At 51.5% G+C, this 22,965-nt stretch overlaps 1 protein-coding gene across 11 annotated transcripts; it reads left to right on the top strand.

Annotated features, from left to right (window-relative positions):
- The first annotated feature begins 428 nt into the window (after positions 1-428).
- Positions 429-13,659, top strand: U2AF1 (U2 small nuclear RNA auxiliary factor 1). Of its 11 annotated transcripts, none has more exons than XM_019839321.3 (9): positions 973-1,322; positions 4,243-4,330; positions 7,182-7,248; positions 8,083-8,149; positions 11,525-11,574; positions 11,655-11,753; positions 12,246-12,379; positions 12,475-12,567; positions 13,373-13,659. In XM_019839321.3, the coding sequence occupies exons 5-9, from the start codon at positions 11,545-11,547 to the stop codon at positions 13,518-13,520; spliced, it is 504 nt and encodes a 167-aa protein (XP_019694880.1). In that variant the 5' UTR covers positions 973-1,322; positions 4,243-4,330; positions 7,182-7,248; positions 8,083-8,149; positions 11,525-11,544; the 3' UTR covers positions 13,521-13,659. The 11 variants fall into 11 exon arrangements, with proteins under 11 accessions (XP_023094442.1, XP_023094440.1, XP_023094441.1 ...); XM_019839323.3 differs by lacking the exon at positions 973-1,322 and adding an exon at positions 2,594-2,692; XM_023238674.2 differs by lacking the exons at positions 973-1,322; positions 8,083-8,149 and adding an exon at positions 429-585.
- Positions 13,660-22,965: the final 9,306 nt, after the last annotated feature.

The raw sequence follows: 22,965 nt of genomic DNA on the forward strand, positions 1-22,965 counted from the left end.
GCAAGAGAGGAGGGGTCGTCACCGAGGGCAAAGTGCGGGCAGGGAGCGCGCCTGCACTTCCCGGGCTCAGCGGAACCCGCCCACGCGGTCAGGCACGCCCCGGCCCCGGCCCCGGCCCCGGCCCCGGCCCCGCGGCCTTCTCTCCGGCCGCCGCCAGCGCGCTCGGCTTCCCGGGGCCGGGGGGCGGAGGGGCCGAGCGCGAGGAGAGCGAGGGGTAGGGGCGACGGGCCTCGGACGGGGAAGGGGGCGACAGCGAAGAGCGCGGGCTCCCCGGCAAAGGGGACGCGGGGCCCACCGCTCGAGGAGCGCGGGCACCATCAGGGGGCGCCGGCGGGCGGCGCGCGGGCTCCCGGGGCCGAGGGGGCGGTGCCTCCCTCGCGCCAAGCCCCGCCCGCGCGTAGGCAACGGCTCGCCCGATTGGGCAGCGCCGCCACGCCGTAGGGGCGGGGCGAGCGTCGTCGCGTCCGGGTGACGTCTCCCGCGGGCGTCGGGCAGGGTCGGCGGCGTCGGCAGCAGTGGCGGCGGCGGCGGCGGGTGGGAAATGGCGGAGTACTTGGCCTCCATCTTCGGCACCGAGAAAGACAAGTGAGTGAGAGGCGCCCGCCGGGGCTCCGGGCCGGGAAGGCCGGCGGGGCGCGCGCGGGCGCGGCGGCGGGGCGCAGGCGGCGGCTGGAGGCCCGGGCGGGCAGGCGGGGGGAGGGGCGCGGCGGCCCTTCCGGCCTCCGGAGCCGCGCGCCACCGCCTCGTGGGCGCTGGGGCGGGCGATGGGCGCCCCGGCGGGCGGCGGGCTTCCGCTCGGGTGGCGCGGCCTCCCTCGCCTGGGGCTGCTGGGAGGCCCGCGGGCCGTCCCGTCTGTTGGCGACCCGGACCCCGCGCCCCCCGCCTGTTGGAGCCGTCTTGAGTTGTGCTGAAGTTGTCAACGTTTTAGCCTATTTCCTCTACTTCAACCTTTAATGTGGTGTCGGGCAAGTAGCATAAAGCCCGCCCGTATTAAATCGTTAGATAACTTCGGGTCCCGAGTGTTGGGGTTGTACCCACTTAAAAAGCCTCTCGGCGTGTTTAAGCGACCGATCGGGTGGGTCGTGAGGACGTTGGGTGCGAAGAACTGTTACGACGAACTGGGTTATCAGAAACGACAGCGTAACCTGATTTTAACGTACTCGGAGATGTAATTCCAATATAAAAAACGTGGGGTCCCCCACCCCCCTTTTCACAGTTGCATGCCTTCCCTACCCAGTTGTTACGTTAAAAGCAAAAAAAAAATTAATTTTGATTTCGATTGCCACCTTGGGACGTTTTCATTCCCAGTGCATTGACTGAAGGTGAGACTAAAGGGAAATGCCTTTCATTTAGGAGGATAATTTTTACTTTAAGAACCTAAAGATTGAGCTCTGGCTTAATCTACTTTTTGGATAAGTAGTTACCATGTTAGGATTCTTTTGGCCTGTACGAGGCTTATGTTAGTATGCATTCTTAATGATAAATCCGAGTTTGGCATAGATAATGTTTTAATACCACTTTTTCAAACACTGTATTTTTTTTTTTTTTAAGATTTTGTTTTTAAGTAATCTCTACACCCAACGTGGGGCTCAGACTCACAACCCCAAGATCCAGAGTCCGACGCTTCACTGACTCAGCCAGCCAGGCGCCCCTCAAACACTGTTTAAATCGTTTCTGTTTTGCAGGATGAGGTCCATCTTGTAAAATGTGTTGTTTAGAAGAGGGGGTTATATTTTGTAATAGCAAAACTGTAAGACAATCATCAGTCATTGTCACTCCGGAAACATTTCTTTGAGTGTCAACCCTAAAATCTGTATCTGTTGACTTAAAGATGAATAAAATTTGGATCTTGTTGCCAAGGAACTTGAGGGGAAGGGGTTGCTTGTCATGTAAAGGGTAAAATTACAGTAAAGGCTCTGAAATTTCTTAAGTGCTGTGGAAGAGGCAGGCTGCCTGAATGCTTTGGGCTCGCAGAGGAGGCACCTTGGGGAACTTTTCCGGTAAACACGATCCCAAATGAATGGGCCGGCTTCGCTGGAAACAGAGCCTTCTCCGAGTGTAGGCCAGGAAAACGCATCGTTAGTTTCATTCTCAAGCTTAGAAATGTGGGCCATGACTTCTGTTCCGTGAAGTTTTTATTCCTTATTCTTGTATAAAGCTGTATTGGGTGGGGTTTCCATTGTAGTCTACAAAACTTTTAGTTTAGAGGTTTATTCCAATAAGTTTTTATATTCCTGCTATAAATGGCCACATTTCAGCCTTTGAGAGCTGCATCGTAAAAGGTGTGCGTGGCTTTAGTTCAGGAAACTTGATTATTTGATCTAGGTTACTCATATGCTCATTTCAGGCAGACTGGTGGGGTTTTAGTTTCCAGGAGACCATATCAACTCCTAAAAATGAAGACGATGATTCCTGCTAACTTTTTTTTCCCCTCAAGCTAGAAGTGAAATGTAGGTGTGTGCCAATTAAGAAACTTTAGCTAGTTGTACATTTGAAGTTTTGGACGTTTTCTAAATCCAAGCAAAGGTTAGTCTTCTAATATCTTTTCTGTGATAGTAAATCACACTTTTTGTCTTCTGTCTTATTATTTCAGTAGTTTAAGTAGATCACTAAAAGTTGATCACGAGGAAAGTTTTGACTGATCAGTACTAAACTCTAATTGAGTGGTATGAAATGAAAGCCATCTCTGAAGGTACGAGAACAAAGATTATTTTCGTTATATAGAATAGTTGGGTATTGTTTGGGCAGGGGTTTTACCCATTCTGAGGCATTCTTGAAACGAGCTCTTCGTTTGGGTGACTTTCTGAAGATGGAAGTCGTATATTCAAGTTAGATCATGTAAAGTGAGGCCTGTAAGATAAATTTGCAAATAATGTGTAGTGATCATTTTCCTCCCCCGATAAATTCAGACTTTACCATTTGTATTGCTACCTGAACTGCCGGTGGCCAATCGATCTTTGCGAACTATCAGATTTTGTTGAAGCCCTTTGATTCTAACTCTGGATTGGCTGTCTGAACTTGCTAAAAAAAATTGAATCTACAGGGTAACCCTCCCACCTCTGCAGGTCTAAATCTGAATGGGGCCCGTCAAGTAAGATTTCATACTTCATCACAAATCTAAGCCACCTGACATTGCTGTCACGATGGCTGCATTGCTAGTTTGATTTATCTGGATCAAACTGGATCATCCAACTATTTGAACAGTAGTTAAGGGAGGACTTTGCGATAGGGACAGAAGGTGGCCTTATGTGGGAACAGACAGGTGAGTTCCCCAAGAGCTTGTTTTCGGTGCATTGAAACCAGGAGAGACTGCCTTACTTCAGACCTGTGTTTGGAAATTTCGTGGTGGTCTGGTGTCGTGGACAAAAGAGCATGGACTTTGTTTTCTGTTTTGCTTAGACAACGATTGTGCTTAAGGAGCACTGTGCATGAAGCACGCACGCACGGTATCTGACTCTTGGAACAATGCCAGCTTGGCATTTTCCTCATTTTACAGGTGGCTCCTGGGACCAGGAGAGGTGGGGTAACTTGCCCAGGCCCAGGTAGCTAGTGGCGGAGTCAGATCTTAACTCTCACTGTGCTATATTGGTGTCCTCAGGAGAGAATTTCATCGCGGAACACTAAGAAACAGATATGTTTTAAGTTAAATTTAGTTTTTTGGTTTTTTTGTTTTGTTTTTTTTTTTTTTTAATTTTTTTTTCAACGTTTATTTATTTTTGGGACAGAGAGAGACAGAGCTTGAAACGGGAGAGGGGCAGAGAGAGAGGGAGACACAGAATCGGAAACAGGCTCCAGGCTCTGAGCCATCAGCCCAGAGCCTGACGCGGGGCTCGAACTCCCGGACCGCGAGATTGTGACCTGGCTGAAGTCGGACGCTTAACCGACTGCGCCACCCAGGCGCCCCTAGTTAAATTTAGTTTTAAACTAGATACTCCATTTAAGAAAAAACAGGAGAGCAGAGAACATAATGGGAAGTGGAGTGGATTTGGATGCGGGGGACCCTGGGTGGAACTGAAGCCCTCTTCCTTGAAAGAGGGGCATGTTTGTCAGGCGGCAAGTTGAAGCTTAGTAGTCCTGAAGCACTACCAGGAAGGGGAGGGTACCTGCTACCAAAGAAAACCACACGGCTGTGTTCTGGTGATGCAGAAGAAAAGTAGTTTGGTAGCATATGTCGCGGTGTTGACGTAGTTCCATTTGTGTGATCTGCCCAGCAAAATAATCTGCTTTTGTTTTCCCTTACAGAGTCAACTGTTCATTTTATTTCAAAATTGGAGCATGTCGTCATGGAGACAGATGCTCTCGGTTGCACAATAAACCGACCTTTAGCCAGGTTTGTTTGTTTCTTCTTTCTTTTTTCTGTTTTCGTGTAAATTATCAGAACTTTATATACTTTACAGAGGCAGTTAATAATCTCCGTGTGTCACGTAGAGTTTTTTTTCTCCAGTAGTTTCATTCCCTGTGTTCATAACTGAGTGTGTTCTTTTGTTTCAATGAGAGTGAGGCAGGTGAACCACCCCCAGTGGGAGGTCTACGAGCACATGTCCCTCCTCTTACCGTTAGAGAAGCTTTGTACAAAGAAGTGAGTGATGTTTGCTGCCTCACCCCCGTCTCTGCCCCTCTAATAGACACGGGTCCAGAGGGGGCGGCCATGCCAGCTTGGAGTCAGCTTGTTTCCCGGCACGAGTAGATGCAAAGTGGGTTTTCTGCTCTTTGCTCCCTCCAGGCAGCGGAGACGGCCAGAGCCACCTACAGGATGCACTGGCACAATTCTCAGCAGGCCCTCTTGCCGCATATGCTCAGGGTTCTCCAGGAGTCCTGAGTGTGCCCCCTCTGTTAGACCCCTGGCCCCGGGGTTGGCCATGACACTATGTCATAGACACATTAAAAATGAAACTTACGTTAGAAGATGGGTGTTTACCTTCAGCTATTTGTAGCCAGTCTGTTCAGTTAGTTAAGGGGCACCTGTTACCTTGGGCTTAGGTCCGCCATGAGTTCAGATCAGTCAGAAATTATGATTTTTGGGGTTGTTTTGTTTTCACTGAGGAACAGGCAAGGGTTTGCACCCTACAAGTGATCAGTGATGAATTTAAGGGAGAAAGCACCTGTAGTAGGAACAGAACACTTCCACCGTGTTTATCTGAACATGTGGAATTTGAAAAACTGTAGTCTTTCCGGACCGAGGGCTTTTGAGGTCCTTCGAACTGACCACAGAGTCTGAGTAAGCATCCTCTAAGTATTTAGGAAAATCAGCCAATGGCTGTAAGAGTCGTTAGTATTTTCTAATTTGAGCCTGTAGAAAACCCCATAATTTAATGTGTTTTTAGAAGGGAGGTGATGGCTTCCTCTCACCCATTATTCCACTGATACAGCATGGTCAGTTTAACAAGAATCTGTCTTAATAACTTACAAACATGTCTCTTTTTCGGATTTCAGAATATTGGAGAACTTGTTTTAAATATTTTGTTTACTGCAGTTTGGGGGGGGGGGTTGGTTGGTTGGTTTGGGTTTTTTTGTTTTGCTTTTTGACCAGCAGGCAGAAGTTTATTAGATCAGAAAAGAAGAATAGTAGGCAAACTGTCTTTACAGAGAAGGGGACACTCGAAAGTGAAGGCCCCCTACTGCATTTAGATGAACTAAATCTCCTCAACTAAGCCAGTAGTCATAGATTGGGCAATAACCAAACGTCTTAAGTGTCCACTGAGTTTTTTTTATTTTAGAGGGTTACTTATAGATGTACCAAGTGTGGGGCTGAGAGACGTTACCCCGCTACAGAGTTTTCTCTTAAGTTATCCAGGGACACTTGGCTTATTTTCTTTCTGAAGCATTGATGACCTCAGAATGTTAACATGAAGTGAATTTGAGCACCGTACGTCAGAAAGAGGCAACGATTCCATTAACATTCAGTGGGGTCGGTCGTGTGTATTAACTCGAGCATCTTGTTTCGATTTGCTTGGTTGGTTGGTCGGTCTTAGGTGATCCTGACCTCCCCTGATTTTAATGGAACTGCATTGCCCCCTTTGAATTCTCTTTCACTAAACAACCACTGCCAGCCAGATGACCTGAGTGAGACCGAAAATGAATTTCTTGTTGAGTATTTGGGCTCAGTATAGCTTTCTATCAGAGTTGGAAACTGAGTCGGGACAGCTTTGGGAACTATCCAAGGCCAAGACCTGCTGGCTTGGGGAAGATACCAGGCCCTGAGAGGAGGGTCTGCGTGTGTTCGTACGTGTGGTCTGGCTATCGGGTGTTTCTCCCATATGGGTTCCCCCCAGCAGGCCCTTTGGAAGCACCCACACAGCTGCTTCCTTTCAGTGTAGCTAGACATGAACTGGCGGGTTTGTAAAACCACTCACAAAACTGCTTTGGACCTATGTTGTTTTGAGACTGAACATTTATTTTTCTAAATCCTGCAGTGTATTGGTTCAGCTTGTAAAGCTCAGTGTGGGTTTCTTTTTAAGCTTCTTGCAGTGATGTGGACGTTAAGATTCATGTAATATATTAGCCTACTAACTTAAACATGGTTTGTTTTTTCAGACAACTTGATTTTAAGAAGAACGGTACAATGTAAGGTTTCAAGTCTGCCTGATCCAGTTTAAAGCACAAGGGCTAAAAGGATTTTTTTCCCTTAAAGGAAGGATCGGAAAAGAACAAACGTTTAAGCTATTGTATTATGTAAACAGAGGTCCCACCGAGCAAACCTAAACGTGTGCTAGGTGACCGTGACAGTCAGGAAACCCCTGTGGTGCGCCTGTTTCCCGGGAGACCAGACAGCTTGATGGACTGCATACAGTTGACTTACGCGTTTGGTTTAAAACGATAATAACTTTGTGTGGGGAATGTGATCCTGTGAATTTTTCCACACCTTGGTGTCTGCTGGCTTAAAGTATGAGAAGATGTTCACGTTCTGTTACGTGTTTTGCATCCCAGCACTTTAATAACGTGGGGCTACTGAAAGTAACCAGTATCGTTCCTTGTTGGTTGCTGGCTGGCGTGACCCACGTCACCGCTCAAACTCTGTTTCCATAATATGATGGTTTGGGTGTGCTCTTCCGAGGACAGGCGTCTGGCTTGTGGGAAGCAAACAAGGTTGAGCCATTTGCAAACAGGTTGTCTCTTTGCAATTGTCTGATACATGCACAGCAGCCAGTAGAATTCCCCTTTTTATTTTTTTTTCCCCGCAGACCATCTTGATTCAAAACATCTATCGTAATCCCCAAAACAGTGCACAGACGGCTGACGGCTCACACTGTAAGTCCCACAGTTGGAGAAATTTTTTTAAAACAATGGTGTTAAAGAGCCCACTCTTAATTGAGACAAATAATGTTGGCTTCTGAGCTGCTGACATAGGGCTGTTGCAAACAGGACAAGGTGATGGAGGTCCTTGGCGCCCACGGCAAGAACCTGGTACTTAGCCACGTTCAGGAGGCTGGCCCAGGCGAGGCCGCTGGGGAGGCCTCCTCCCTCGGTTGACGTTTGTTAACAAGAGGGAGGGGGTCTGCCCATGTGACGTTTGAAAGTGAACCAGCCAATCACTGGTCTTTACAGTGACTGAACCCCCGGCATTTATTAAGTTCTTTCTGTAAAATTAAAAAGCTTAGGCGTATTTAGGAATCAATAAGGTAAGTTGCCCAATAAGTGTGGGTTTTATTTCACCATGACGATTTTTCCTCTAGGAAGTGGAGATCTCATGATATGTAATTATTGTATTTCTCTACCGCTGTGGCTTTTGTCGTCGGCTCACGCACGCGCTTCCTCGGTTCGTTACGTTCTTCTGGAACGTCTGAGCCCCCTTTGGCAGAAACCTGCCAGGTTGCCCGCACTCTTGGCTGGAACTTTGGGACGGAGAATCTTCACGTTCCGCGAGCAGAAATACAATATCAGCATATCACGGGATCTCTGTCACGTCGCAGTGTTAGGGTGCTCCGAGACAGCCACCAGCTAAGAACGCGTCTCCACTTCGAAAGGAAATAACTTGCTCTTTTTGCAGCGCTGAGTCTTGACCGAAGCGATCGCCACAGGAAACCGGTGAAGTGTTTACATTTAATTTTCCATAATATAAAGTTGTTGCGTTTTGTATTTCAGACCATTGCCCTCTTGAACATTTACCGTAACCCTCAAAACTCTTCCCAGTCTGCTGACGGTTTGCGCTGTAAGTTCATACAAGTTCCTTCCCTGGTTCCCTGGGCTTGCGTGTCAGAGCTCAGTGTCCACTCCACCTGGTCTGCCGTGTAGGGTCAAGGACGGCCTTTCACTAGACGTGTCGAGAGCTTTTGTCCCCCCACCCCCCCGGCCCCACGGATCCCTCTGAGACGTGAACTCCTGCCCGCTGCCTCGCAAGAGAAGCAGTGACCGGAAAGGACGCCCTCCTGGCACCATGGCTGGGGGCTGCTGCTCTCCCTTTACCTAGACCGTCGTCCTCGGGGGACACACTCGCAGTTAAGCGTGCAGTTATGTCCTTCCCCTCTCAAGAGCAGCAGCGTCAGAGTTTCTCTCGCCTAAAAGAACCCAAATTGTTTGGAAATTACTTTTCAGGTTTCATTTCTTACTAGACTTCTTATACTCTCATTCGGGAGATCATGCTTTAGTGGAGAGCATGGTTCGGAGAGTATTTCCCGAGTGGGGTCCCTCCGAGTCGCACGGACTCCGGAGTCCTCCCCAGCCCCAGCCCCAGCCCCAGCCCCAGCCCCAGCCCCAGGCCAACTCAGTCGTTAATCAGATACTTTACGTAGCTGTCTCCAACCTCAGGAGTTAGTGTACCACATTTGGAAGATGAAAGGTGTGCTTGGTGGGGAAGTAGGTCTGAACGGGGCATTTTGTAGACATTACGATTTCTTCCTGTACTGGGAAACATCAAAGTTAAGTTCACGAACATTGTATTTACTGAGGGGTAGTTTTTCAAGAACACGATACATAGCAGTACCCCTGGGAATTTCAGAAAGCTAAAGCGTATATTTTCTGGCCATTGGGCTGTGGAATCAATTCAGTCATCTGTAGGTAAATTGAAACGTATCCTAGACTCCTGTTGAAATCAAGGGGTCCGACCCCGACGCCTTGCCATTCATTCACCAGGTGGTTTTAGAGCTACAGGTCAGTAGGGGGCGCTGTGTACATGTAACCCCTGCATAGCCACAGGCATCAGGCAAATCCCCCTCTGGCCCGGGGCCCCTCAGCGTACAGGGCGGTCCACAGAGCGGAGCGGGGCCCCGCAGCACCCCCTCCCCCTCGGGCCGGCCCCAGACGGGGAGGCCTCGCCTCTGCGCGCCTGTGGGGGCACAGTGCACACACCCGGGGAGGGGGATCGTGAGGCTCTCCTGCCCACACGCTGTGCTTCCCGGTGCTGTGCTGACCCGGTAGCAGATCGTGTATTTCCCTGAATCTGACGGTGGCGGGATTTGCTTGATAGCCCTTGTTTCAAAATACTTGGTTTTGCTTTGTTTTTTAAAGAACTCAGATGAGCAGGCGGAGGGAAATGCTTATATATGGACTTACTAGTTTTTGTAAGAACCCCGCCCTGGGCTGAAAGGGATGGGAAGCTGACGGTTGAGTAACAGCAGTTAATCACTCTTTGCCCTGACTCTGTACTTGGGGACTGCGGGTGGGGGGGAGGGGGGCGGGGGCTTCGCTGACAAAACAGTGTCATAGTATTCTTGGTGTCTTTATCTGCGATCCACAGACTCTTGTTTTGCGTATGCTACCCAAGGTTTAGCTGTACCAGATACTCCCATTACGGGGCCCACATTCTACAAATTAAGTGAAATTCTGATTCTTCGATTTAGGAAGGAAATCAGTTTAAGCTGATGAACCTGCAGCAGAGCCTCCGAGTAAATTTCATCCAGCCAGGTTCATCCGGGTCCTAGATTCACAACCCTTGTTAGCATACCCTTCCATGTGTAGAAGTACAAATCCCAGTTTAGGAGTGCTTCCGTAAGAAAACTGGTATTTGGGGGACACGTTAGTTAAAATATATTGAGTCGTGGGGATGACTCTTCAGGTGACCAATTTCTTAATTGGTCATCTCTGTTCTTCTAGTCATTTGGTTGACTGAAAAATTTTAAGCAGAGTATAGAAGATAAAGTATGCCCATTATCAAGCATTGTCCAGTCGGACTTGCCAGGAGTTACTAAAATAAATGCTGTTCTATAGTAAGAGACTAACAGTAATTTAACCAGCACTGAGTCTCAACACTGCTGGCACTTAGAGCGTGCAAATACCTTTTCTCATTTTTCTCCAATGTGGAGAAGGGAATGTAAACATTAAAATCTGCCCTTTGGAATGGCCTTCTCTTCTCCTGACTAGTTTTTCTGTTGTTTACAACCTGATTTCAACTCAGGGAAGGAGGTTAAATTCATGATAGCCACCTAGAGGAGTAGTTGTTGCCCGGTGCATTTGCTCACTTTGGGCTTCTAAAGCAAGCTGGGTTCCTGAAATTCAAAAATAACTAAAATGCAGGAATTCGCCCCTCCCCCGTGAATGAGAAAAATTTAAGCCATTCTCAGAATCAAAAGACTCAAGTGCTTGTCCTTTAAAGATAAGGTTTTCCTGGGCCCTAGGAGACTGCTCCAAGGCTTTGCCTCGGCCCCCTGGCCTTCAGTGGGTGTGGCAGGTGAGGCCGCCAGTCCAAGGAGTGTGGCCTTGGAAGGTGACGACTGAAGGTTAAACTGGCCCAGCTTTGAAGCCACTCGCCTCTGTAGGCTGCCCCCATCTAGCTGTGTGCAACATTGGTTTAATTGATGTGCCCGCTTTGTGATTTCTCAGATTTAGGGCAAGAGAATTCTAGAATCTGAATGGTAAAATTTTGTAGAGAGAATGATCTGGGGGATAGAATGTAAATTCGAAAAATCTACCCACACAATGGACATGATTTCGCTTAGTGCATGTGAATTATGAAGAATAAACTTGAAAATAGTCCTGGAATATAAAACAAGAATGCTTTCTTCAACAAAGCATTGTAACCATCCCTCTATCCAGAGGCATTCGAGGTACTGTGATTGAACTTGGTAATTATCCTACTGAGTTTTTATGGTCATTTGGGTTTTAATCGCATCAGAAAGAATTCGGTAATAGTGTGTGGCTGATACTCTGTAAAAGAAATTAGTCAGGAACATTAGCCCTTAATCACTTAATCCTGATTTCTACTGTTACTTTAATGTAATGAAGAGGAAGAACATACCAGTGTGATTCTTTGGCCGCTATTTTAAACCGTAAAAAGAAGAAGACTTTCATTTAGAAATTTGTTGAGAGTAAATGATTTCCTTACATTTTCTGAAAGTGTGGCCCTTTGATGCTGATTAAAACTTGTCATTTTCATAGCCAGAATGGAGATGGTCATAAGGGGGCACTTAAAGACCTCAGCACACTTTAAAATTGTAACCACTGGCTGTCACGCCGCACCTCCGCGCTCCGGGAGAGCGCAGCTGTCGCGGCTCCTCTAGATAACTAACGTGTCACGGTGGCAGTTGGGGTGAACGCAGAGCCCTGCGGGCGGGGGTCCCGCTCTAACCAGCAAGGTGTCTGTCGTCCGCAGGCGCGGTGAGTGACGTGGAGATGCAGGAGCACTACGACGAGTTTTTTGAGGTGAGCGACTGGCACTTGGGGGGGGGGTTGCGTCTCCCGTGGGTCGGGACCCTCAAGCCGCCGTCCTCCTCTCCCTGCAGGAGGTTTTTACAGAAATGGAGGAGAAGTATGGCGAGGTGGAGGAGATGAACGTCTGTGACAACCTGGGAGACCACCTCGTCGGGAACGTGTACGTCAAGGTAGGAAGGGTGTGCTCCCTCCCGACTGGCTGGCGACTGGCTGGTGCCTCGGGATCTTAGCGGGAACTGGGGAACTGGAACTGGAGTGCTCCGGCCGGCTTGTCCAGGCGTGGCAGCCGCCTGTGGGTGCTGCGGCCACCGCCCTTCAGGGTTGGGATCTTCGGAGGGTGCTGATGCCGGGCTGTCTAGACGCGGGAGAAGTCGGTCGATTTATACCTGTGGTTCCCTCCCCCCCCCCCTTTTTTTTAACTTCCCGGTCTAAACAAATCCTTGCATTTGCTCTTGTTAACCAACTGAGTTTGAAAACCAAGGCAGTGTCGGTACGATCTTGGATCACTGCAAAATTAAGTGATCCAGTTGCAAGTAAAGGACGATCTGTGTTAAGACATCCTTCCACCTCATTTGAGCCACGTGAACGCGTATCCGTGGCTCGCTAGCCGGAGACCTTCCCGTCAGGTGGGGGCAGCAAGCCCTCTTGATCTGTCTTTCCAGTTTCGCCGTGAAGAAGACGCGGAGAAGGCCGTGATCGACTTGAACAACCGTTGGTTTAACGGGCAGCCGATCCACGCCGAGCTGTCCCCGGTGACCGACTTCAGAGAGGCGTGCTGCCGCCAGTACGAGATGGGGTAGGTGACGGGGGGCCCGCGGGGGCCGGGAGGGCGGGGGCGTGGGGTGGGGTGGGGGGCGGCCCGCGGCATGGCGGCCTCTGTCTCCCCCGCAGGGAGTGCACGCGGGGCGGCTTCTGCAACTTCATGCACCTGAAGCCCATCTCCAGAGAGCTGCGGCGGGAGCTGTACGGGCGCCGGCGCAAGAAGTGAGTACTGCGGCGGGCTGGCTGCCGCTGGCGGCGCCGTCCGTTCTCGCGAAGCGTTTCCCGAGGAGAGCTCGGCCCGGGTGTGAAGGTCACCGTTGAGGACGTAGTGTGTATCTTAAGGTCTGAGAACGTGCCCTTAAAAGGATGTCCCGCCCGCACAGTCCCGAAGTGAGGGAACGGGTGAGTGGGGAACCCTCGAAATTGGGTTCGTGTGCGCAGCGTCTTTTGCCCGCAGGTGGAGTGACTTCCTTTACGTACTGCGGGTGTCCGTGGGTTTGGGCAGGTTTCTTTGGTTTGCTTGCGGCCACGGGCAGAAGGGGGAGCACGGTCCTGCCTGCTCCTGGTGTTTTGAGTGCAGACCGTGCTGTCCCAGCACAGAGAGAAACCCAAGGCGTCGGGAGACGGTCCCTTTCCCTGCTCGGATGGAGTTCTGACCCCAGGGGGTTCTCACCCGTCCCCTGGTAAACACGTGCCCGGAGGTACAGACGTTAGTGATTCCGTCTCATTGTCAACAAGAAGCATTGGGCACAGGAGGAGGGCGGTGTGTGTCCGGGCCGCCGAGGCAGGAGACCGTCCCCAAGCCCCTGAGCCGGCGCTCTGGAAGCACGGGACACGGAGGACGTTGTGCCCGTTTCCCTGACACGGGGCGTGTCTACACGGGGCGTGCGGTGTGGCGGGCGCGACGGTCCTCCTTGATCGTGCCATCCGTTCCGCGGGGTCCGCCCAGAAGCGTCCGCCCGCGTGGGGGCTTTGTTGTGTGCTTTGCTTTGGATGCCACAGCTTTGTTTCTTTTCCTTGGTTGCAGGCATAGATCGAGGTCCCGGTCTCGGGAGCGTCGCTCTCGGTCTAGAGACCGCGGTCGCGGCGGCGGCGGTGGCGGCGGCGGCGGCGGTGGGGGACGGGAGCGTGACAGGAGGCGGTCGAGAGACCGTGAAAGATCGGGGCGATTCTGAGCCACGCCGTTTTTACCGTATGTCTGCTAGGCAGTGTTGTAGTTGATTGACCAAACCAGTTCATAACGGGAATTTTTTTTAAAAAACAACAAAAAAACACAAAGATGGGTTTCTGAATAAAATTTGTAGTGATACAGTACTCGGTGTAGTCATTTCTCGCGGGCCGCCTCGGTCTCCTCCTTTGCAGCACACGCCGTCCGTTTTGGGGGGGAGGGTCTTGGGTAATAGAACCACAGCGTTAAACTCGTAGGATGTGAGATGAAGCGCCCCGTCCGTTAAGGGAAAGAAAATTCACGCGAGCAACGGTCGTGCCCGTTCCCAGTGCCCGACGTGTGAGCAAGTAACGTGGCGTTTCTCCGCCGAGGCTGCCGGAGACCCTGCTGCGGGGAACCCGGGGTCCGCGCCCTGGACTTCGCGCAGGGTCGGTGAGTGACACTTGGACGGGACGGTGGCCGTGCCGGCGTCCGTAGGAGAGAGGGCTTTCAATCCGGTGCCACCAGTGGCCCCGTCCGTGTCCCGTTTCTCTCACCCAGGAATCTTCTAGTCTCGTTCAAAGAGCCTCCGTGCTGTCCTGCAGCACAGGGCCTGTCCCGAAATGGGGCCTACACGTGGATGTGCCCGGAGCTGCACAAGAGCCGCCGGCCCCGTTCCCGTGTTCCACCCCAGCCACCGGCTTGTCACCAGCCTGCCAAAGTGGCTTGGGCACGGACGCCCTCTGGTGCAGGGTTGCGCCCATGTCACTGTCCCCGAACTGTAGTCACGGTGCCAGCCGGCCGCCCGCATGCTGCATTTAACGTTGAGCGCCATCCGCTCGGTCTGGGTCCACCCACGCTGTGTCCTCCGGGGAGGTTGCCTCCCTGGCTCACCGCGGCTTGCTTCTCAGTGACTTGTCGCCACCCCTGGGCGCCTGCGCACTGGGCTGGGAACCCGGCAGGGAGGGCGGGATGGGCGGCGTGCACGTGTCCACCTGCTCGGTCCGCGTGCCGGTCCGTCTGCCTGCTTGGTCTCCAGTTGCTGGGAGTGGCAGTTCGGGGAGCGAGGGACCGTCTCAGCCCTGCCCTTGGCCTAGGAGGAGACATCTTGCCACCGTGACGGTGCACGAGTATCGGAAGGAAATAGTTGACCAGCGTGGGCTTTTTTGTTTTGTTTTCCTTTTTCACGAAAGCCACTTTTTTTGTGATCAAATTTTTAATAGTGATTTTAATGATTAATCCCTAGTCTTGTTTAGGTTTGGTGTGAGTTTTCCTATTTTTTGCGTGGTAGTGAGCAGATGATTTGGGATGAATTCATGGCGGTTTTGAGTCGGCAATCCGGGAAGTTTTGTGTAAGTTCTCTCATTCTCCATACTTCCAGGCATCAGTACCAGCACTATAGTTATTCTGTCCAAATTTGGTCAATTTGTGAAGATTGTGGAGTAATTTCCACTTATCTGAATGTGAAAATTTTTTACTTTGTATTTCTTAAATGTCAGACACCGCATGAGTGGGGAGGGACAGAGAGAGGGAGAGAGAAAATCCCAAGCAGGCTCCTGGCTGTCAGCACGGAGCCTGACGGGGGGCTTGATCTCATGACGTGTGATTTCGTGACCTGAGCCGAAATCAAGAGTCTGACGGTTAACCGAGCCACCAAGGTGCCCCTACTTTATAGTTCTTAACTGAGATTAGAATTCCCTTTTCCTGTGAAAGTGTCTATTAAAAACACAGGAAAATCCCACCAAAGGAGCCTTTCAGTGTTGCCACTGACGTGAGAAAGCTGAACTGACGGTGACCGGGAAGCCTGTACCTGTCCGTCCTCCGTGCCTGAGACTGGTCTGCAGTGGAGGGACATGGGGGGCTTCTGGTCCCGAACCCGCCGGTTCGGGTGTGCTGGGGCCGCGGTGGGCCGGGGGCAGCCGGGCACGGAGGCCTGAGCAGTCTCCCCGTGGCAGACCGCAGGTCCGTGGAGGTTTACGTGGGAAGAGTCATTGAATGCCTTGTGATTTGTGATGAGCCCGGGCCCAGCACAGCATCACCGAGATGTTTCTTGTCCTCGACGGTCGATGCCAGATCTTCAGACTGAAGCCAGACGGGAAGCAAGAATGTAGGTGAGATAAGGTCTCACGAAAGGTGTCCACACCCCTAACTCGGCAGCTGATGGTCCTGGGGTCTGCTTGCCGTTTTGACACAGTGGGCCTAACAGACGAGGTGACTGTGCACCCGTGTTACAGTAGATAAAAGTCACTGTAAACATTTCTGACATTGGCGGCTGGGGCAGCCGTGCCTGGTAACTGGTGATGGTTCACTTTTCGTTTTCACACAATTCTTTGTTTTTTGTTTTGTTTTAAGTTTATTTGAGAGAGAGAGAGTAGGGGAGGGGCAGAGAATCTCAAGCAGGCTCGGCACGGCAGAGCCCGACGCAGGCCTCGAACTCACCAACTGTGAGACCGTGACCTGAGCCAAAGTCGGACGCTTGATCGACTGAGCCCCCCGGGCGCCCCGAGAGTTCACTTCTTTTGAACGAGCCCTTATTAGAGAAATGATGGGTAACGTGGTAACTGAGGCAGCATCCAAACTGAGTGATTAATTGTCCCTTTCTCACCTTTCAGTTTGGGATTCCTTACAAAAAGGGGCTAAAACTCCCGAGTGAGTAATAAAATTGGAAAAAGTCTCGATTTACAGCACACACAATGGTATTCAAGTTGGTTTCTAGAGCCTTTGCAGCGGACAGCCTCTCGCCTGGGTGGTGCCAGGCTGTCGCTTGGCACGCGGCTGACCCTGGTGAGGCTTCCTCGGGTCCGGGGCCTCCCGCACGCGTGGCTCCCCCCCAAGAAACAAACCCGATCTGCGGTCTCCACTGCTGATCTGCCAGGCGGGGCTTGTACAGTCATTTCACAAGAGAGCATTTTCATTTTTTATTATGGAAAATTTTAAACACGCAGAGAAGCCGAGACTGTCGTGAGGCCCCAGGTACTTTAACCGCATATGCCTTGAAGTCTGCGTCCCTGACGTGTGGACTTGGCCACACTCCAATCTCCGGAAAGGACGGCCCTTGGATAAGCTCACCTCTGGACAAGTCCCCCGGGGCCTTGTTTCTCGTGTTTGCTCGGGCCTGGGGTTTGGCAGCCACGGGCTTGGCCAGCACCACCTGGGTGTGCGGGCCAACGTGAGCAAACCGGGATGGGTGCCTGGCACTGGGGAGACCGCTCTGGGCGGGAGGTAAATGGGCCAGGCTGGCCCAGTGGGAGCGGTGGGTGCTGTTCACGACTGGGAACGAGGGATGGGCTGTGGAGTCAGGTGTGACCAGGCTCCTCTGGCCTCCGCCCCGCGTGGGTTCGCATCGGGCAGAGAGCGAGGCGGCAGCCTTGAGTTGGCCGTGAAGGACGCCGCTGCCCCCAGAACGCCCAAGCGTCTGATGCCCCGGTGACCGGATCTGGTGCGACTTCTTTTTCTTTTTTTTTCTTGTCATGGTTCTCGTGGATGGGCCGCAGGGTGCGTACGGCAAAGCGCCAAAAACAAGGAGCAAGTGCCACCCAAGTGAGCTCCCCGCCAGCCCCCTGTCCCCCGTGGGCCCTCACGCACAAAGCTCTTCTCTTCCTAGAGGAAACCCGCTCTCGGTTGTTTTGTCGTTACGATCTCCGTAAGCTTCATCAAACATTGCTCTTTTGCCAGTTTTTAAATTTTTCGTAAATGGAATCTTTTTTTTTTTTTTAATTTTTTTTTCAACATTTATTTATTTTTGGGACAGAGAGAGACAGAGCATGAACGGGGGAGAGGCAGAGAGAGAGGGAGACACAGAATCGGAAACAGGCTCCAGGCTCTGAGCCATCAGCCCAGAGCCCGACGCGGGGCTCAAACTCACGGACCGCGAGATCGTGACCTGGCTGAAGTCGGACGCTTAACCGACTGCGCCACCCAGGCGCCCCTTTATTTTTTTTTTTAATGTTTATTTTTGAGAGAGAGACAGAGACAGAGCATGAGCAGGGGAGGGGCAGAGGGGGGGGGGACCCAGAATCCGAAGCAGGCTCCAGGCTCCGAGCTGTCAGCGCAGAGCCCGACGCGGGGCCCGAACTCACGGACCGCGAGATCATGACCTGAGCCCAAGTCGGACTCTTAGCTGACTGAGCCCCCAGGTGCCCCATGGACGGAATCTTTCTGTGTAACTTGTCCTGCCCCTGCTCGGCTCGTGTGCAGCGTTCCGTGTGTTTGGGACACAGCCGACTTGCAATTTGCAGCTTCAGGTGTACCGCGGCGAGAAAGGGATAAAGTGGGGGTACCTCCGCCCACTTTACTGGCTGGGAGAGCAGGAGGAGGAAGGAGGGCGGTGGGAACAGCACCTCCACGCAGAGGGAACGGTGGGGGCGGGTGCCCCCGTGGATGCTCCAGGGTCCCATAGGCTGTAGGCTGTGCTGCTGAAACACAACCCTGACCTCTCGACTCGCCCTCCACTCACCGTCAAGTCTATCTGATAAAGCTGCCTAGAGGACACGGGTTTGGGTTTTCAGGCCCAGAGAACCTGTAACACCACCTCCCGCCATGGTGTGACCTCGGCACAGTCCCAGGACACCCAGTCTGCAGGATGGCCGCCTTCTGCCAGGCTGGCGAGGAGGGAAAAGAGGTCCCCAAGTTTGCACCTTTGAGACGGATCCGTGTTGTGTGCGGGGCAAGTACCAACAGGTCAGGGTCAGCCCGTCACCCACCGATCAGACACCGCCACGCTTCTCCCAGCAGAGGGAGGGCACAGTGAGCACAGGGGCAGGTGCGGCGGCATCCCCGGGGTGGGTGTTACTTCCCCGGGGAGACGAGACACTGGATTTTAAGGAATGTCACTCCTCCTCCCGGTATTCCTCTGTGTTCCCTCTCAGCCCACTGAGGAGGAGCCGTTGGTGGCCCAAAGTGGTCTGGGGAGGGACCAGCCCTCATCCGGGCTGCCCTCGTCTCATCCACTGCTCCCGGGGCTCCTCTTGGTTCCACAGACAGGTGGCTTCTGCCCCAAGAGGGTTTTGAACAGGCGAGCCCCGTGCAGTACTGGCCTCCAGGGCCACCCTGCAGGCAAGGCTGAGGCCACACACACACACACACACACACACAGTGTCACATGACACCCAGACCCCTGTCCAGGGGTCTTCTCTTCCTGGAGGAAGTGCCAGAGACCAAGTGAGAACAAAGCCAGGACCTAAAACTGCTGGAACCAGGAAAATACAACTCTCCTCCCACGTCAGATCCCCCAGAGAGGAATCATCCGGAGCCGAATCACCTTCCCCCTCAAAGTTCAGACACTGGAGCTCAAAGTCTCTTCCTCCACTACGTCTTACGCATTGGAAGCTTCTCAGCCAAAGAGCCCCCGGGCCCACCGGGGGGCTGCCTTCCCGTGCAGCCTAGGAGCAGCAGGCTGGGCCCGAAAATAGAGCCGCTGTGAATCCACGTGGCCCGGGATCCGGCAGCCCAGTTGCCCGTCCCTCGTGGTGGGTTCCGACAGGCTGGACGCCTCCTGGGCAGTGCAAGGTGGCTCTCGGGGAGGGGACCCACCGTTCGTCCCCTTGGGAGTTAACGTTACAGCACATAGAGCTCTTGTCCCCAGAACCGGGCCCCGTCCCAGGACAGACTGCATTCTTTTGCTCAGAAGATTCCAGGCACGTCCGGGTATACTTGGCTCCCTCACAGCTGGACCTTCCTTGGGGAGCACATGAGGCTCGGAACAGCCCCACCCACACCTGGGGGACAAATATTCAGGCACCTGTTTCAAATCCCACGTCTTTTTTTTTTTTTTTTCAAATCACATGAAATTGCCATTGTTTATAGGTCAAATAAGATCAAACATCAGCAATTTCACGTGGTCCAGCCTGACACATCCCAAGGTCAGGTTGATTGCCGTCACATGGTGGGGGGGGGGCCGGGCAACAAGTTCATTGGGGAAAAGCAGCAGAGATGCAAGTCCAAATCCTGGCTCTGCTCGCCACTGGAGGTAGATGTTGGGTAGGTCACTCGGCCTCTCTGTGCCTCCCTTTTCTCCTCTGTGAGGTGACGATTAAATTGTGAGGATTCCGTTTGTTGATTCAGGCAAAGTTCTCAAACAGTGCCCGGCACGTGCTCTGCAGGTGCTCCGTAACAGTTAGTCGTCGTTGGTTGCAATGCTGCCAGTTACTGAAGGTGGAACGTGGGTGAGTGGAGAGAAAGACAAGTACGTGGGCCACTAGGAACCCACCCGGGTCTGCGTTACAAAGTGAAGAGCTGACAGGTGGTGTGAAAAACAGTGAGTGTAAAACTGAGACGCTGAACGTGACAGAACCTTGTGGCAAGAAGTAAGGTAGACCTAAATAGGCATCCCATGTTCATGGACCAGAAGACTTACTCCCCACATCAAAAGGAATGAAAGGATAAATTTAATCAAGGGAGTACAAGACCCGTGTACCGAAAATGACAAAACTTTGCCGAAAGGAACTAAACAAGACCCAAACGGTCTCATCCTGTGTTCACAGATTGGAATATTTAACGTTGTTAAGATGGCAGTACGCCCCCATGGCAGCTGCAGATCCCCTGTAATCCCTATCACAGTCCCAACAGCCTTTTTGCAGAAATAGAAAAGCTGAGCCTAAAACTCAAAGGGAATTTTCACGGCCTCTAAATATCAGCCAAGTGGGGCGCCTGGGTGGCGCAGTCGGTTAAGCGTCCAACTTCAGCCAGGTCACGATCTCGCGGTCCGTGAGTTCGAGCCCCGCGTCGGGCTCTGGGCTGATGGCTCAGAGCCTGGAGCATGTTTCCGATTCTGTGTCTCCCTCTCTCTCTGCCCCTCCCCCGTTCATGCTCTCTCTCTGTCCCAAAAATAAATAAGCGTTGAAAAAAAAAATTTTTTTAAATATCAGCCAAGAAAATCTCAAAGCACGAAGCTGGAAGACTTGTACTTCTTGATTTCAAAACTTAGTTACAGTAGTAAAAATGGTGTGGTGCTGGCACAAGGGGAGACATTGAAGGTCGATGGAACAGAATTGAGGGCCCAGAAGGAAACCCTTACTTCTCTGATCAGTTGATTTTGATAAGGGCACCAAGACTAGTCAACGGGAAAAGAACAGTCTTTTCAACAAATGGTGTTGGGACCACTGGTTATCTACATGCAAAAGGAGAAAGAAGTTGGATTCTTAGCCCACGCCGTCTACAAAATATTAACTCAAAATGGATCAGAAACCTACACATAAGAATTAAAATCATGGGGGCCCCCGGGTGGCTCAGTCGGTTGAGTGCCCAACTCTTGGTTTCAGCTCAGGTCAGGATCTCACGGTTGGTGAGTTCAAGCCCCACATCAGGCAGCGTGGAGGCCTGCTTGGGATCTCTTTCTCCGTCTCTCTCTGACCCTCCCCTTCTCTCTCTCTCTCAAAATAAATAAACTTTTAAAAAAATGGCTGATTTCTGGAGCGCCTGGGTGGCTCATCAGTTGAACGTCTGACTTTGGCTCAGGTCGTGATTTCACGGTTCATGAATTCGAGCCCCACATCAGGCTCTGTGCTGACAGCACAGAGCCTGCTTCACATTTTCTCTCTTCCTTCTTGCTCTGCCCCTACCCTGCTTGGGCACGCACGCACTCTCTAAATAAATAAATAAACTTTAGAATAAGTAAATAAATGAATAAATGGCTGATTTGTAAAAAAAAAAAAAAAAATCATGCAACTCCAAAGACAACTTAGGGAAGATCTTAATGACTTGAATCTGACCATGGTGTCTCACATATGACACCAAAAGCACGAGCAACAAAAGAAAAAACACGTGTGTATAAATTGCAGTTTATCAAAACAGATGAATCGATGCACTGTTGTGCATCAAAGCACACTATCAAGAAAGTGAAAAGACACCCCACTTAATGGGAGGAAATATTTGCAAACCCTGACAAGGGCCCCAGAATATGTAAAGAACTCTTAACAACAAAAGACAACCCAGTTTAAAAGGGGCCAAAGGATGGGGTGCCTGGGTGGCTCAGTCGGTTAAGTGTCCGACTTCAGCTCAGGTCAGGATCTCATGGTTCGTAAGTTCAAGCCCCGCGTCGGGCTCTGTGCTGGCAGCTCAGAGCCTGGAGCCTGCTTCAGATTCTGTCTCCCCTCTCTCTGCCCCTCCCCTACTCGTGCTCTAATAATAAATAAACGTTTAAAATTTTTTTTAATTAAAAAAAGGGGGGCAAAGGATGCCAATAGACATTTCTCCAAGGAAGATGCACAAGTGACCAATAAGGGCTTCTGTCTGTGGTGATATGAATGATCTAGAATTGACCGGTGACAGCAGCTCTGTGAATGTACCAAAAGTCACCAAACCGTACGTTTTCAATGGGTGATGACACAGTATTTGAATTGTATCAATAAAACTTACAAATAAAAAGTTACTGGAACAATACATAGCATTTATTTTAATCGTTTGGATACTGTACCCTAACCTCACGCGGCTATGGCGGAGGCGGACTGCCCAAGACATGTGAAACTGGCCAAGTTTATTTTTTTTAATTTTTTAAAATATTTTTATTTATTTTTGAGACAGGGGAGAGGCAGAGAAAGAGAGGGAGACACAGAATCTGAAGCAGGCTCCAGGCTCCGAGCTGTCAGCACAGAGCCTGATGCAGGGCTCGAACTCACGGAGTGTGAGATCATGACCTGAGCCGAAGTCGGACACTCAACCGACTGAGCCACCCAGGCGCCCCTGGCCAAGTTTATTGAAAAAGCGGCTGCTTCTGTGTGAGCTCTTCCAAAATGCATGTCAGCCCCGGTGCACGTGTTAGCTCACGCGTGTCGAAGGCAGTTCACATGACCAAATCGAGCTGTAAATTTAAGCCTTTTGGACCGTCTTGTACAATCAGCGCTGAATTACAAAATGATTACAAAATTTGAAAAAAGAAAGTACTGTCAAAAATGAAATTAAACAGGTATCATCTGAAGTTCATGACTCAAGGCAAAGAAGTGCAGGGTATTATCCACATTGTGGAGATGCACACCATAAACAAACTCAAATTTGGCCCTGAGACCTGGAACTGGGGGTGGGGAGAGGGAGACGCCGCTTCTGCCGCTGCCCTTTGCTTTGTCATCCCGGCGGGACATTTTCTCCCCGCCGCCCAGCAGGTGCCTGGAAGTCCCCGCCCCTTCCGCCCTGAATCTCCCGGAAGTGCTCACACCTTCCCTGGCGGGCCGTCACCTGCCTCTTCCTGAGCTGCGAACCCTTCTGATGTCTTGTGGCCCTGCGGGACCTGGAAGCTTCCGCGGCAAACGCCCCCTCCGTGGACACCTATTCTCTCCCATTCTGGAAGTCTGAGGTCAAGGGTGTGGGCAGGGCTGGTTCCTCCGGAGCCTGTCTCCTGGGCGTGTAGACGCCGCCTTCTCCCTGTGTGAGCGCAGCCCTTTGTCTCTCCCACTTCTTAGAAGGACACCAGTCGGATTGGGTTCAGGCCTGCCATAGACTGAATGTTCGTGTCTCCCCCCCCCGCCCTGTCCCCCAAAAAC

The sequence above is a fragment of the Felis catus genome, chromosome C2 (assembly GCF_018350175.1).
Source record: "Felis catus isolate Fca126 chromosome C2, F.catus_Fca126_mat1.0, whole genome shotgun sequence".
Taxonomy (NCBI): Eukaryota; Metazoa; Chordata; class Mammalia; order Carnivora; family Felidae; genus Felis; species Felis catus.